This window comes from Colobus angolensis, unplaced genomic scaffold (assembly GCF_000951035.1).
Source record: "Colobus angolensis palliatus isolate OR3802 unplaced genomic scaffold, Cang.pa_1.0 Scaffold301, whole genome shotgun sequence".
NCBI lineage: Eukaryota > Metazoa > Chordata > Mammalia > Primates > Cercopithecidae > Colobus > Colobus angolensis.
The window spans coordinates 4,544,702-4,557,290 of record NW_012116278.1 but is presented as its reverse complement, the minus strand read 5'-3'; the positions used below and the strand labels follow the sequence as shown (position 1 = coordinate 4,557,290).

The following is a 12,589-nucleotide window of genomic DNA, read 5'->3' as shown; positions in this document are numbered from 1 at the left end:
TGTAGTCCCAGCTACTTGGGAGGCTGAGGCAGGAGAATGGCGTAAACCCGGGAGGCGGAGCTTGCAGTGAGCTGAGCTCTGGCCACTGCACTCCAGCCCGGGAGACAGAGCGAGACTCCGTCTCAAAAAAAAACAAAAAAAAACAAAAATTAGCTGGGTGCAGTGGCACACGCATGTCATCCCAGTTATTGGGGAAGCTGAGGCAGGAGGATCGCTTGAGTCCAGGAGGCAGAGGTTATAGTGAGCTGAGAGCCTGTGACTGCACTCCAGTCTGGGTGATGGAACTGAAACCCTATCTCAAAAAAAACCAAAAAAATTAACACAGATAGGATCATGTTATACCTATTGTTGTGAAACTTGTTAGGCTATCTGGGACATCTTTCCACGTCAGCACATTTAGATTCACGTCCGTTTTTTGAAAGTTTGTGAAGTATTGCACAGTGTAGATGGATCATATTTATTTTACTGTCTCCTAATGCATGCTTGGCTTGTTCTCGCTTCTCTCCTTGTACAATCTTTTCACACTTCTGCCCATCTTCTCTATCTCCTTTATCTTCATCATCTTCCTTTAATACAGTGTATCCTTAATATCAAGCTGATCTGAGTTTTTTTTTTTTTTTTTTTTTTTTTTTTTTTTTGAGACAGAGTCTCGCTCTGTTGCCCGGGCTGGAGTGCAGTGGCCAGATCTCAGCTCACTGCAAGCTCCGCCTCCCGGGTTCACGCCATTCTCCTGCCTCAGCCTCCCGTGTAGCTGGGACTACAGGCGCCCGCCACCTCGCCCGGCTAGTTTTTTGTATTTTTTAGTAGAGACGGGGTTTCACCATGTTAGCCAGGATGGTCTCGATCTCCTGACCTCGTGATCCGCCCGTCTCGGCCTCCCAAAGTGCTGGGATTACAGGCTTGAGCCACCGCGCCCGGCCCAAGCTGATCTGAGTTTTTAAAATTGATCTTTAATTTTTTATTCAAATGATTTCAAACTTAGAAAAAAGTTGCAAAGGTAGTATAATGAGCTTCACCTAGAAAATATTAATTGTTGATATTTTGCCACATTCATTGTCGCTCGTTCTCTCTGTCTTCCTATTTATCTATCTAGTATATATGTTAGAAACTTATTTTTTTATGGTCTGTTTGAGGGTGAATTCCAGAAAACGTGAACTTTTCTTTCAAAATACTTCGGCATGTTTCTCCTAGAAACAAAGACATTCCCTTACATAACCCCGGTGTAAATTGAGGAAATTTAACATTGATATAATACTATAATCTAATACACAGTCCATATCCGACTGTTTCCAATTGTGCAAATGTTCTTAACAGTGTTTTATTTTGTTTTCCTAATTCAGCTGGTCTTTTTAAGTCTAGAATAATTCCTTAGCTTTTTTTTTTTTTTTTTAAACATTTTTAAAGAGTCAAGGTCAAGGCCAGTTTATAGGATCTCCCTCAGTTGGGTTTATCTGATGTTACCTTATGATTAGATTCAAGTTATACATTTTTAGCAGGAATACCTCATAAGTGATGTGTCTTCAGTTCATCATATCTGGGGGCACATGATGTCCCTTTGTCCGTTATCAAGGATGTCCATTTTGAGCACTTGGATAAGGTGATGTCTACTAGGTTTCCTCATTATAAAGTTACACTTTTCCTTTTATAATTACTAAGCAGTCTGTGAGGAGACACTTTGTGCATATATATCCTGTGTCCCTTCAGACTTTCTCCCAATAGTTTAGCAACCATTGGTCACTCCTGCCTGAATTATTCCTTTATTTATTTGCTTGTTTGTTCTCTTATTCAATATTAATACAGACTCATGGATTCTTATTTTATTCAGTTATAATCTGTCACTGTAATTACTAATTTTGACATTCAGACTGTCCCAGATTTGGCCAGGAGAAACCCCTTCAAACTGGACCCTGTGTCCTTTTGAAAAGTTCCCATCATTCTTTGAGCACTTCCTTGCTCTCTGGCACAAGAAGCACAAGAAGAAAACCCCAGCTCAACTTGTACTTTTCCTGCCCCTGAATCAGCTACTTCTCCAGGGGACCTGGTTGTTTTTAGTGGAGAATGATATTTAGAAACCAAGATCTGAGCATTAAGGGTACTCAGTGACCTCGCTTCCAGGCCTCACTCAGTGTATAGCAGATGGAACTAGGAAGAGAGAGAGAGAGAGAGAGAGAGAGCATGTGTGTGTGTAGCTGTTTGATGCATGAGTTTGTATCACAGCTTCATTTTTTTTTTTTGAAACTGAGTCTTGCTCTATTGCTCAGTGGCACAATCTTGCCTCACTGCAACCTCTACCTCTTGGGTCCAAGCGATTCTCCTGCCTCAGCCTGCCAAGTAGCTGGGATTACAAGCATGTGTCACCACACCCAGCTAATTTTTGTAATTTTAGCGGAGACAAGGTTTCACCATATTAGCCAGGCTGGTCTCAAACTCCTGACCTCAAGTGATCCTCCTGCCTCAGTCTCCCAAAGTGCTGGGATTACAGGCATAAGCCACCATGCCCAGCCCATATCACAACTTCTAATTCCAATGTAACACCTCAAGGTTTTTCCTTTGCCCTCTCCCTTTCTACATTTGTACCCTTTATTATTTTACAGTGAGGACTGCAGCCCCCAACAACAATATTTGCTCAATCCTACAATACATACAAAGTTGTCTGGGCATTGCAAAGCCCATACTACTATTGACAGGCCTATCCATAGAGTTCCAGATTTGTCTGTATGTTCTTTATGCCCCCAGGCTGAGGGAATATACTCTCAAAGTACTGTGTTCAAAAGTTGTCAAGCCCCATCTAGCTGGAAACTCACTTATCTGAGAAGTGCCTTGTTGGCTCTGGTGTTTCCACGCTCATGGCCGGGCTCAACTCTGACCGGACACTGCAGCAGATCCTGCTGCACCGTCTGGGTGTTCTGATCCTGGCCGGGGCATGCTGTGTTCAGGCCCTGTTTCATTTCCACCCCTTTGAGGCCATGAGTTTTGTCTTCGGTACCATAGGGCATCTAGCCCAGGTGGTTTGCTGTAGACTTTACTCTCTATGTTCAGCTTCAGATTTGCCCTTGGATGACAGCTTAGCACTGCTGACATCAGCTCCTCTTTCTTACCCACCTGTTGGCTGGAGCTCCTGCGTTCTGAGAAGATGGCAATAGACCCTCTGTTGTCCTGACCACAAAGAGCCTTTGTTACTAAGCTTGCTCCCAGCATTTCTAAGGCTCTATTCACCTCATGCTTCCCAAGACAGAACAGTCAGTGACAGTCTTGCAAAGAGCCATCAGGGTATATGCCCCACCCCTGTTTCCTCACTCCATTTATAGGCAAAGCCATGAGATATGGGGAGAGAGTGTGTGTACTCAGAACCACTGCCTGATCTCAAAGCCATCTTCAGGATTGGAGGCAGTAGGAAAGGTCTTTCTCAGCACCTGGGTCAAAAGGCTGCAGAGCTCCATGGTAAACTCCTACTTTGCCCTATATTCCTTTGAGATTTCACTCCAGGTCAAGGAAAAAAATATGTTGAATGCTGTCTGAGCTTCATTCCAGCTTTGTTCTATTTTTGCATGCAGGAAGGACTTGAATACAGCTCCCCTTTTTAGCTCTGAATCCGTTCTGTCCTGTCAAATCAGATAACCACTGTCTCCCAGGTTATAGCAAAGGAAATGTGAGAAAACAGCAAGCCCAGGGCCTCGCTGCTGATACGTGGCAGTTTTCAACCCCTAGGCATCATATTGTCCCAAATTACCTCTCCAGCAAAACCCAGGCCCCATTGTGAGCTGAGGAGAGAGTTATTAAGAGCACAGTGCCATGATTCATTTGTGGCTGGGGTGATAACTGATGGCGCTTTCCTTTGTGGACTCCTCAGGTGTTTGCATTTTTAAAGTAGAGGAGTGGCTGTACCTTCTGACAAAACCCAGGGAAACATGACTGCCCCAACAGGTCTGAGAGGCAGGTGAGATATTTTCCAGGCAAGGGCAAGATGTTGGAGTAGAAAGACTATCGTGCAGGGGTTCCAGAGGCCCAGGTCTTAGCCCCAGCTCTGCCATTAACTTACTGAGGGACTCTGGCAAATTGCTTCCTCTGCAGAGCACACCACCTTCAATTTCTAATACTAGCACCAAGAATACATCTCCCTGTAAACTGTCCACCAGCTTTGCTAAAATTAAGGTTTCTGGGGGGAAACAGGGGAAATGGCCACCTTGCCTTTGGGCCCAAGCCCCTGTTTGGGGCCTGGATGCCATTCTTTTTTTTTTTTTGAGACAGGGTATCACTCTGTCACCAAGGCTGGAGTGCAGTGGCATGATCTTGGCTCACTGCAGCCTTGAACTCCTGGGCTCAAGCAATTCTACCACCTCAGCCTCCCAAGTAGCTGGGACTACAGGTGCATGCCTCACCATGCCCAGCTAATTTTTAAATTTTTTGTAGAGATGGAGTCTCATTATGTTTCCCATGCTGGTCTCAAACTCCTGGGCTCAAGCAATCCTCTCCCACCTCCGGCCTCCCAAAGTGCTAGGGTCACAGGGGTGAGCCACTGCACCTGGCCCTAGCTGCCAATCTTGGTGTCACCTGGATAGGAGGATTTTACTTCTGTTCTTCTCTTCATCCCATATTGATCCAGATATATTTCCAGAACCATCCTGAATCTCTGTCTCTGTTTTTCCCCATATAAGGACCGAAGAAGCAGAGGGCATTTTGGATCCCCAGGAGTCGGAAATGTTGAACTTTAATGAGAAGTGCACTCGGAGCCCACTACTGACCCAACTCTGGGCAACGGCGGTTCTCGGGTCTCTCTCAGGTTAGCAGCAATAGAGCCCAGGACCATTAGGACAACTGGGCTTCTGTCTGTCTGTCTGGGGTTCACTCCTGGAGTGAACTCCTGGTAGCTTAAACAAGTCATCCTGGATGCAGGCTGGTCAGTAGGGTCAAGGTTCCAGACAGGCCTGGGGCAGCTGGGCCAAGTCCTGCCCATTTCCAGACTAACATGTTCTGTGGTTGGGTCAAAGATGAATCTCATTCCTACAAGTCATGTCTTCCTTATATCCTGACCTACTAGGGCAGCTCAGTATTATTTATTGGAAACCTGGGGTTTCTCTTTAAGAAGATATAATTGATGGCCAACTGAAGAACATCTAGACCAAGAATTAAGCTGCCTGATTTGCCTCACTTACTCACTTTACACACACTGACTCAGACCAACTGTGGGCCTCACCCTGTGCCGCATGCTGGGGCCACAGAGGTAAACTGACATGGTCTTCTGCCTCCAGGAATTCCAGCTTAGCACAGGGGTTCTCCAGAGCAGGCCTCCTCCAAGTTAGATGGAAGCTTCCATTCTCCCAATGATAGTCTTTGCACAATTCGTGGAATAGTTAAGTTAATAGACTGATCTTTTTTTTCAGTTTTAATCCTCCCTCCTCATACTATCCTTACAATTTTGGTACAAGCTGTAGCTTGTCTACTCTAGATTCTGGTATCAAATGATGCCTGATTTACCAGCAGTTTAGATATTTGCTAGAAATCGCTTATCTCATGCTTCCTAGCTCCCAGAGGCTGTGTTTCTAGGACAAGTCCAATCTGGAGGTCACAGATATGACCAAGTAGAAAGGAGTATAATCAGTGCTAGGTATAGGAACAAAATGCTTTGTCTTCATTTTGCCCCTGCCACCAACTCAGTGTGTAAACTTGGGCAACTCCCTTTTTCCTCTCTGGGCCTTATTTCTATCAGAGTTTACAGATGAGGGTCTTGACTGATAGTCACTATCGTTATAAAGGCTACAGTTTACAGAGCACTTACATGCTGGGCACTTTACATGTATGATTCTGTTTAATTCTTGTGATCACCCAGTGAGAAGTCCTATTTTGACCCCCATTTTACAGATGAGGCTCAGAGAAAGTAAATGGCTGATATGAGGTCACCATGCTAATGAGTGGTGAGGAACTTTTGCTACCTGGCAGGACCAGGTTAGGGCAGGGTGGGCCCTTGGCAACTCTGAGCATTCTTTCTGGCAGGCACAGAGGACATACGGATCGATGAGAGGACAGTCAGCCCCTTCCTGCAATTGTCAGATGATCGAAAGACCCTGACCTTCAGCACCAAGAAGTCAAAGGCCTGTGCAGATGGCCCGGAGCGCTTCGACCACTGGCCCAATGCCCTGGCTGCCACCTCCTTCCAGAGTGGGCTCCATGCCTGGATGGTGAATGTCCAGAACAGTTGTGCCTATAAGGTGGGCGTGGCGTCAGGTCACCTGCCCCGCAAGGGTTCTGGCAGTGACTGCCGTCTGGGCCACAATGCCTTCTCCTGGGTCTTCTCTCGCTATGATCAGGAGTTTCGTTTCTCACACAATGGGCAGCATGAGCCCCTGGGGCTGCTGCGGGGCCCAGCCCAACTGGGTGTACTGCTGGACTTGCAGGCTCGGGAGCTGCTCTTCTATGAGCCAGCCTCCGGCACAGTGCTCTATACCCATCATGGGTCCTTCCCAGGGCCCCTCTTCCCAGTCTTTGCTGTGGCCGATCAGACCATTTCCATTGTCCGCTGACCTCTGGCCGTAGGAAGCCAGGTCCACCTCCCACCACCCTTTCAGGCCATGTTTCTACTCAGTGTCCTTTTCCCAAATGATGTGTGTGGTGTTTCTAAGGGAAACAAGGCCCACAACTAGTGGGCAGCTTTAGGAGGGATGAGAATCTCTTTCAGATCTAGGCACAACCTGTAAATCACAGGTGTCCAAACTTTTGGCTTCCCTGGGCCACATTCAAAGAATTTTCTTGGGCCACATAAAATACACTAACGATAGCTGATGAGCTAAAAAAAAAAAAAAGTCTGTTTATACATTTTCGTGATATCTGCCACCACAGATAAGCAAAAAAATCCTTGCATTCAAAGGGTTGGAGGTTGCTGTTCTGAATGCTGGCTATCTGTGGGAAACCCACTATTCCCTGGGCCTTAGTCTCCCAAATCCACCATGCATCTGCCCCTCTGAGGGTGTCTTCACTTTGTCTCTGGCATCCAGCATGGTGCCTGGTGCATAGTGAGTATGCAATAAATATTTGGCAGGTGAGTGGATGGATAGATGGATAGGTGAATGTAGGTGGACAGGTGACTTGGGTGGATATGGTGGTCTCTGGAGAAGCACTGCCATTCAGCCTCCTGCTCCAGCTTTGCACATGCAGAAGTGCTTCTCTTCACAGGCAGAGGAGCCTGTGGCTAAAGTTTCCGCATCCCATTAATTCAGTGCTTCTTTTTCATGACATGGCACATAGAGAAAATACTTTTTCTAGCACACAAGAGCAACCTGAAAGGCTGCTCCTAGCCAGCGGACTCTGTCCTAGGGGACCGTGTCCTCCCCCATGTCCTGCCTAGGCCCTCAGAGGACCAGGGGATCGTGTCTCCAGGTAACCTGACTGCAGCCCCATCATCAGCATCTGTCTCACACCTGCCGACTGAGCTCCAGCCTGTGCGCACCCGTAATAGCAGGGATGGCCTTTTCCCTTAGAGAAGCTGATAAGTTTCCCTACTTGATGGCCCCCTCTAACATAAACTGCACACTTGGGGTGATGGCTTAAAGCCAGAAAGAGCTGAGGGAGCAAGTGGGCCAACCTCAGGGCACGTGGGCATTAGTAAAGGTCTTGAAAGCATTAAAGATTTATTCCATGTTCTTTGTTGCTAATCGGGTGTATACTGTACGCTGGCCTGTCTTCATACCCTTATTGCATTCTTTGAAATAAGTGGGTGGCAGCTCACTGTAGCAGAGAGAGCCTGGAGACGTTACCAAGACCTAAGGCAAGTCCCTGTATGCTTGTCTCCATGAGAAGTTCACCCTAGAACAGTGGTCTTCAAACTTTTATCCAGGAACTCTCTTCTAAAGTAATCTTACGTACAACTTCAGGCTCATGGGTCCAAAGAAGATGAAAGGCAGAGCCCTCCCCACTTTCTTTGGGAGCCACAGAGCAGTTTGAAAACCAGTGTTTATTAATTAATTTTTGTTTTGAGACAGTCTCAAAGGGAGGCCGAGGCAGGTGGATCACTTGAGGTCAGGAGTTTGAGACTAGCCTGGCCAACATGGTGAAACCCCATCTCTACTAAAAATACAAAAAATTAGCTGGGCATAATGGTGTACACCTGTAATCTCAGCTACTCAGGAGGCTGAGGCAGGAGAATTGCTTGAACCTGGCAGGTGGAGATTGCAGTGAGCCGAGATTGCAATACTGCCCTCCAGCCTGGGCAACAGAGTGAGACTCCATCTCAAAAAGAAAAAAAAGAAAAGGAAATTACTGCTGCCTGGCCTTGGTGCCAGTCCCAAGGAAGACAGACCAAAAGGGGTTTGGTCAAGTCCCGAAGAGATCTTCCCTGCCTTTGCCTGGGCACAGCCCCTGCTCAAAAATCTGGGTCAAAGCCAAGGCTTTTCTTGACACCTGAAGGCCCCCATGCCATGCTTCTCCCAACCCACCAACCCAGCTCCTCACAGCAGCCTTCATTCCACAGTTCATGGGCCTGCTGCAGGAACGTCCTCCTCATCCCCCTGCTCATCTAAAGCCACCCCCAGTGCCACTCAATTCAGCATCCACTCTGGAGCCCTCCCGGGCTATTGGCACCAGAACACACTGCCAGGAGTGTGCCTATGTTTTTAATGTGTGGCATCCCCTGGCACTGGGCAAGGCACAGAGATGTCCAGCAAATACCAAGTAGAAAGGTGTGGGAAGGTGGGGAGGCAGGAAGAGAAATTTTTGTTGTTTTTCTTTTTAGAGACAGGGTTTCACTCTGTTGCCCAGGCTGGAGTGCAGTGGCACGTAGCTCACTGTAACAGAATTCCTGGGTTCAAGTGATCCTCTTTCCTCAGCCTTCTGAGTGGCTGGGATTAAAGGTGTGTGCCAGCACACTGGGCTAGTTCTTAAATTTTTTGTAGAGATGGGGTTTCACCGTGTTGCCCAGGCTAGTCTCAAACTCTTGAGCTCAACTGATCCTCCTGCCTCAGCCTCCTAAAGTGAGAAAAGGAATTGAAAAACCCAACCTACTTCAACCTCCAATTGTTCCCCCCTCCCCCCAAACCTACTCCCTACACTCCAGTCCTTGCTCCCCATACTTTCCTACCTCCACACTGGTCTCTGCGACAGAGGTGCCCTTTGAGATTGACATTCTTTAGGACACCTCCCCTATTCTCCCAGAATCTCCACTGTACCATGTTTCACATGACAAGCATCCCCATCTACTTACAACCTAGTGGTCAAGCCAATGGGCTTTGGATTTAGATGTGCCTAAATTGGAATCCTGCCTTCTTTGCATGCTGGCTGTGACCTGGGGCAGGCTGCTTAACCTCTGAATTTCAGTTTCCTCATTTGTAAAGTTGTGGTGGGGGTCAAACCACCTAGGCCCAACGAGGTAGCTTTGAGGGTTATATGTGCATATAAGTAACTTAGCACATTACCTAACACAGGGCAGGCATATGTCAACAGGATTTCTTCTCATGACTGTTACGGGGTTCCTTGCTTAAATTCTCTTCATACTATGTGGTACTAATGGACAGTGTCCCTACAGGACGGCTTAGCACACTGCTTTTCAAACTAAGCGCTGACCCCAGGCTTTCAGAGGGAGGGTGTTTCAGAAGCTGAAAGAGAGACCTTAGGACTTCTGCTTCAACTCCAGCAGTTTTTCAGTTTGTTTTTAGTTTTGCACAATGGGGTTTCAGACCTCCCATGACAAAAGACCCCGCTGCTAAAACCCAGTTTGAAAGTGCCTGGTTTTGAAGCTAGTTGGGCCTTCTGTGAATCCTGTTGGATGTGAAGAGGCCTCCTAGTGGAAAAGGGTGCGAATGAGAACGAGGGAAGGCAGAGGCTAGGAGCTGGTTAGTGGGGCAAGGCTGAGAGCTCAGCACTCACTGCTTTATTATCAGAAGAGGTGACAAAGGCCGCAGGCAGAGGGGGAAAGTCCAGAGCTGTGGAGAAAGAGAGGCTCCTCCAGGGTTTGTTTAGGGTTTTCTCCATGGCCTAGGGCCCAGCCACTTCCCTCACTGGCCTCAAAGCCCTGGGCTTGAGCCCTCTAGGCAGTCAAGGGCAGGCAGGAGATGGGCCAGAGAGGGGAGGATGTGTTCTTTAGGTACAGAATCCCTGACTACGGGGTCCAGTGCCTGTGGGTCAACCACCAGGAAGCTGTGCATGCCCACAGCCCGAGGCCCCTGGTAATCGCAGAGGTAATTATCCCCAACATGGGCTGTCACTACCGGTTCCATATGAGCAAGCCGCAAGGCCTCCTGGAAAATGCGGGGGTCTGGCTTGGGCCAGCCAGCAGCCTCAGAGGTCAGCACAAAGTCGAAGTGTTCACGCAGGCCAAGGCCCCCCAGGATGCCCTCTAGCCGTTGGTCAAAGTTGGAGATCACTGCCAACCTCAGACCCCGTGAGCGGCACTCCCTCAGGGTGTCCTCAGCCCCATCTAACACCTGCCAGGTGCAGGGGCGGCTGAAGTCGTCATACAGCTCTTCAGCGATGGGGGCTACAGCCTGAGCATCCTGGACACCTGCCAGGTGGAAGGTCTGCAGGACCACGTCCAGCCACCACTGGCGGGAGGTGAGGCCATGGCTCAGACCGTAGTTGGGGAAGCTGTGGCTCTGGGCCCTGTATGCCTGTCTGAAGCCTTGTTCCAGGGCTGAGGGCTCCACCTCCAGCCCATGGGCCCGGGCCTTGGTGGCATATTCCTCCCCTAAGGGGTGGCGGAGCCTGAGCAGCGTGTCCTTCACATCCCATGTCAGCAGTCGCATCTGCAGCCGGTGTGCCATGGAGGAGGCCAAGTCCACCCCAGTTCTGCCTCAGGTCCCACAGTGGGTCCCAGGGGGACGCTGAGCTGGATAAGACCACCTCTGCACAACCTAACAATCACCTCTTTCCAGGCCTTGTGGGTCAGATTTGCTGGCTAACATGAAGCACTTGGGAAATGTCTTCACAGCACAAGATCCTAGAATGAAAAAACAGCAGGTAAGGTGGAAGCTCAGGCCCTGACATCAGACAGACTGGGTTCAAATTCTGGTGCTGCCAATGGTGTGACCCTAGGAAAGTCACTGAATCCACAACACATTTCTGAGCACCTTTTTGAGCTAGCTGCTAGCATATGGGACAGATTTCCAGCCCTTGTGGCATTTACAGGCACTGAAGAACAGGGATATGGATATTAGGCAAAGAACTACACAAATATTTAAATACAATGAAGTCAATAGATACCATAAGGATATAAATCCAGGGAACGCATCTAGTCTGTGTAGTTAGGGAATGTCATAAGCAAGTGAAGTTTCTTTTTATTTATTTTTAATTTTTTTTTTTGAGACACGGTCTCTCTCTGTCTCCCAGGCTGGAGTGTATGGCTCATTGCAGCCTTGATCTCCCAGGCTCAGTCAATCCTCCTGCTTCAGCTTCCCTTGTAGCTGGGAGCCACCATTCCCGGCTAACTTTTGAATTTTTTGTAGAGACAGGGCGGTGGGGTGGGGTGGGGCGGTGGGGGTCTCACTATGTTGCCCAGGCTGCTCTCCAACCCCTGGACTCAAGTGATCCCCCAGCCTTGGCCACCCGAAGTACTGGGATTACAGGCGTGAGCCACCATTCCCGGCCCTGCAAGTCAAGTTTCAATGGAGATCAGAAGAATGAATGTGCAAGAAGCAGAGGTAGGTGAGTGCTCCCGTCAGTGGAAATAGCAAGTGCAAAGGCCCTGAGGCAGGGCAAGGAGTCTGGTGCTTTGGGTTGACAGAGGCCAGCTCAGGCAGGACCTTGTAGGTCAGGACACAATTATTATGATTGCTATTATCATTATTAGGGATGTCAAAGACAGAAGGGGACTTGCAGATCATCTGAACAATATCCTGGCTGCTGGGCAGAGTAGACTGAGCCTGAAAGGGGCAGGTACTTACCTAAGGTCACAGTGGGTCAGTGGCACAGCCAGGACCAGAACCCAAACTTCCAGACTCTCTGGCCAGTTCTTCCACTGTACCATGAAATATATTTGGATTTTAAAAATTGGGGAACCTGTACAGCACAGGAGAAAAGACAGGACAGAGCAGGCTGTCTGTCTCTAGCCCTCTCTGAACCCCAACTTTTCCATCTTTACTGGAGGTAATAACACTGGCCTAGGAGGAGAGCCGATGAGAGAACTGACTCAAGGCACAAGAAACAAATGACTCAGCCTGCTATCCAGAGGCTGGTGCAGCTTCTTTCCCCAGACAGAGCTGATCCCAGACAAGGCTGTCCCCTTGAAACCTGAGGGGCCAGAGTTCAAAGTACAGCCAAGTTGATACTTAGGGAGGGGCATCGCTGGTGAATCTGGGGAAGCCTTGGAGGAAGTCTGTCCAGGAAATGAATTAAGGAGACTCATCCAAAGACCCTCTCATTTTGCAGGTGTGTAGACAGAGACCCAGTGAGGGGCAGTAATTTACCCCCCAAATCACACAGGGAGTCACACTGGCACAGCTAAGACTAGAGCAGAGGGTTCTGGCTCCTGACCCATGGCTTTTTCTTTTTTTTTTTTTAGACGGAGTTTCGCTCTTGTTGCCCAGGCTGGAGTGCAATGGCGCGATCTCGGCTCACTGCAACCTCCACCTCCCAGGTTCAAGCGATTCTCCTGCCTCAGCCTCCTGAG

General features: G+C 48.5%; 2 protein-coding genes across 4 annotated transcripts in view; one reads left to right on the top strand and one right to left on the bottom strand.

Moving 5' to 3' along the window:
- The window catches only part of BSPRY (B-box and SPRY domain containing), an 18,760-nt gene extending 11,144 nt beyond the window's left edge, over nucleotides 1–7,616 (top strand). Inside the window, exons 4-5 of the mRNA XM_011950105.1 lie at nucleotides 4,656–4,780; nucleotides 5,992–7,616. Coding sequence (XP_011805495.1) covers nucleotides 4,656–4,780; nucleotides 5,992–6,518 — 652 coding nt within the window. The 3' untranslated portion in view covers nucleotides 6,519–7,616. The remainder of the gene's footprint in view (nucleotides 1–4,655; nucleotides 4,781–5,991) is intronic.
- A 2,198-nt stretch (nucleotides 7,617–9,814) lies between these two features.
- HDHD3 (haloacid dehalogenase-like hydrolase domain containing 3) overlaps nucleotides 9,815–12,589 on the bottom strand; it is a 3,690-nt gene continuing 915 nt past the window's right edge. Inside the window, exons 2-3 of one of the 3 annotated variants that reach the window (XM_011950102.1) lie at nucleotides 11,865–11,979; nucleotides 9,815–10,921 (exon numbers count right to left, since the gene is read on the bottom strand). In XM_011950102.1, the coding sequence (XP_011805492.1) occupies nucleotides 9,990–10,745 (756 nt within the window). In that variant the 5' untranslated portion in view covers nucleotides 10,746–10,921; nucleotides 11,865–11,979 and the 3' untranslated portion in view covers nucleotides 9,815–9,989. The remainder of the gene's footprint in view (nucleotides 10,922–11,864; nucleotides 11,980–12,589) is intronic. The other 2 variants (XM_011950103.1, XM_011950104.1) reach the window with 2 other exon arrangements.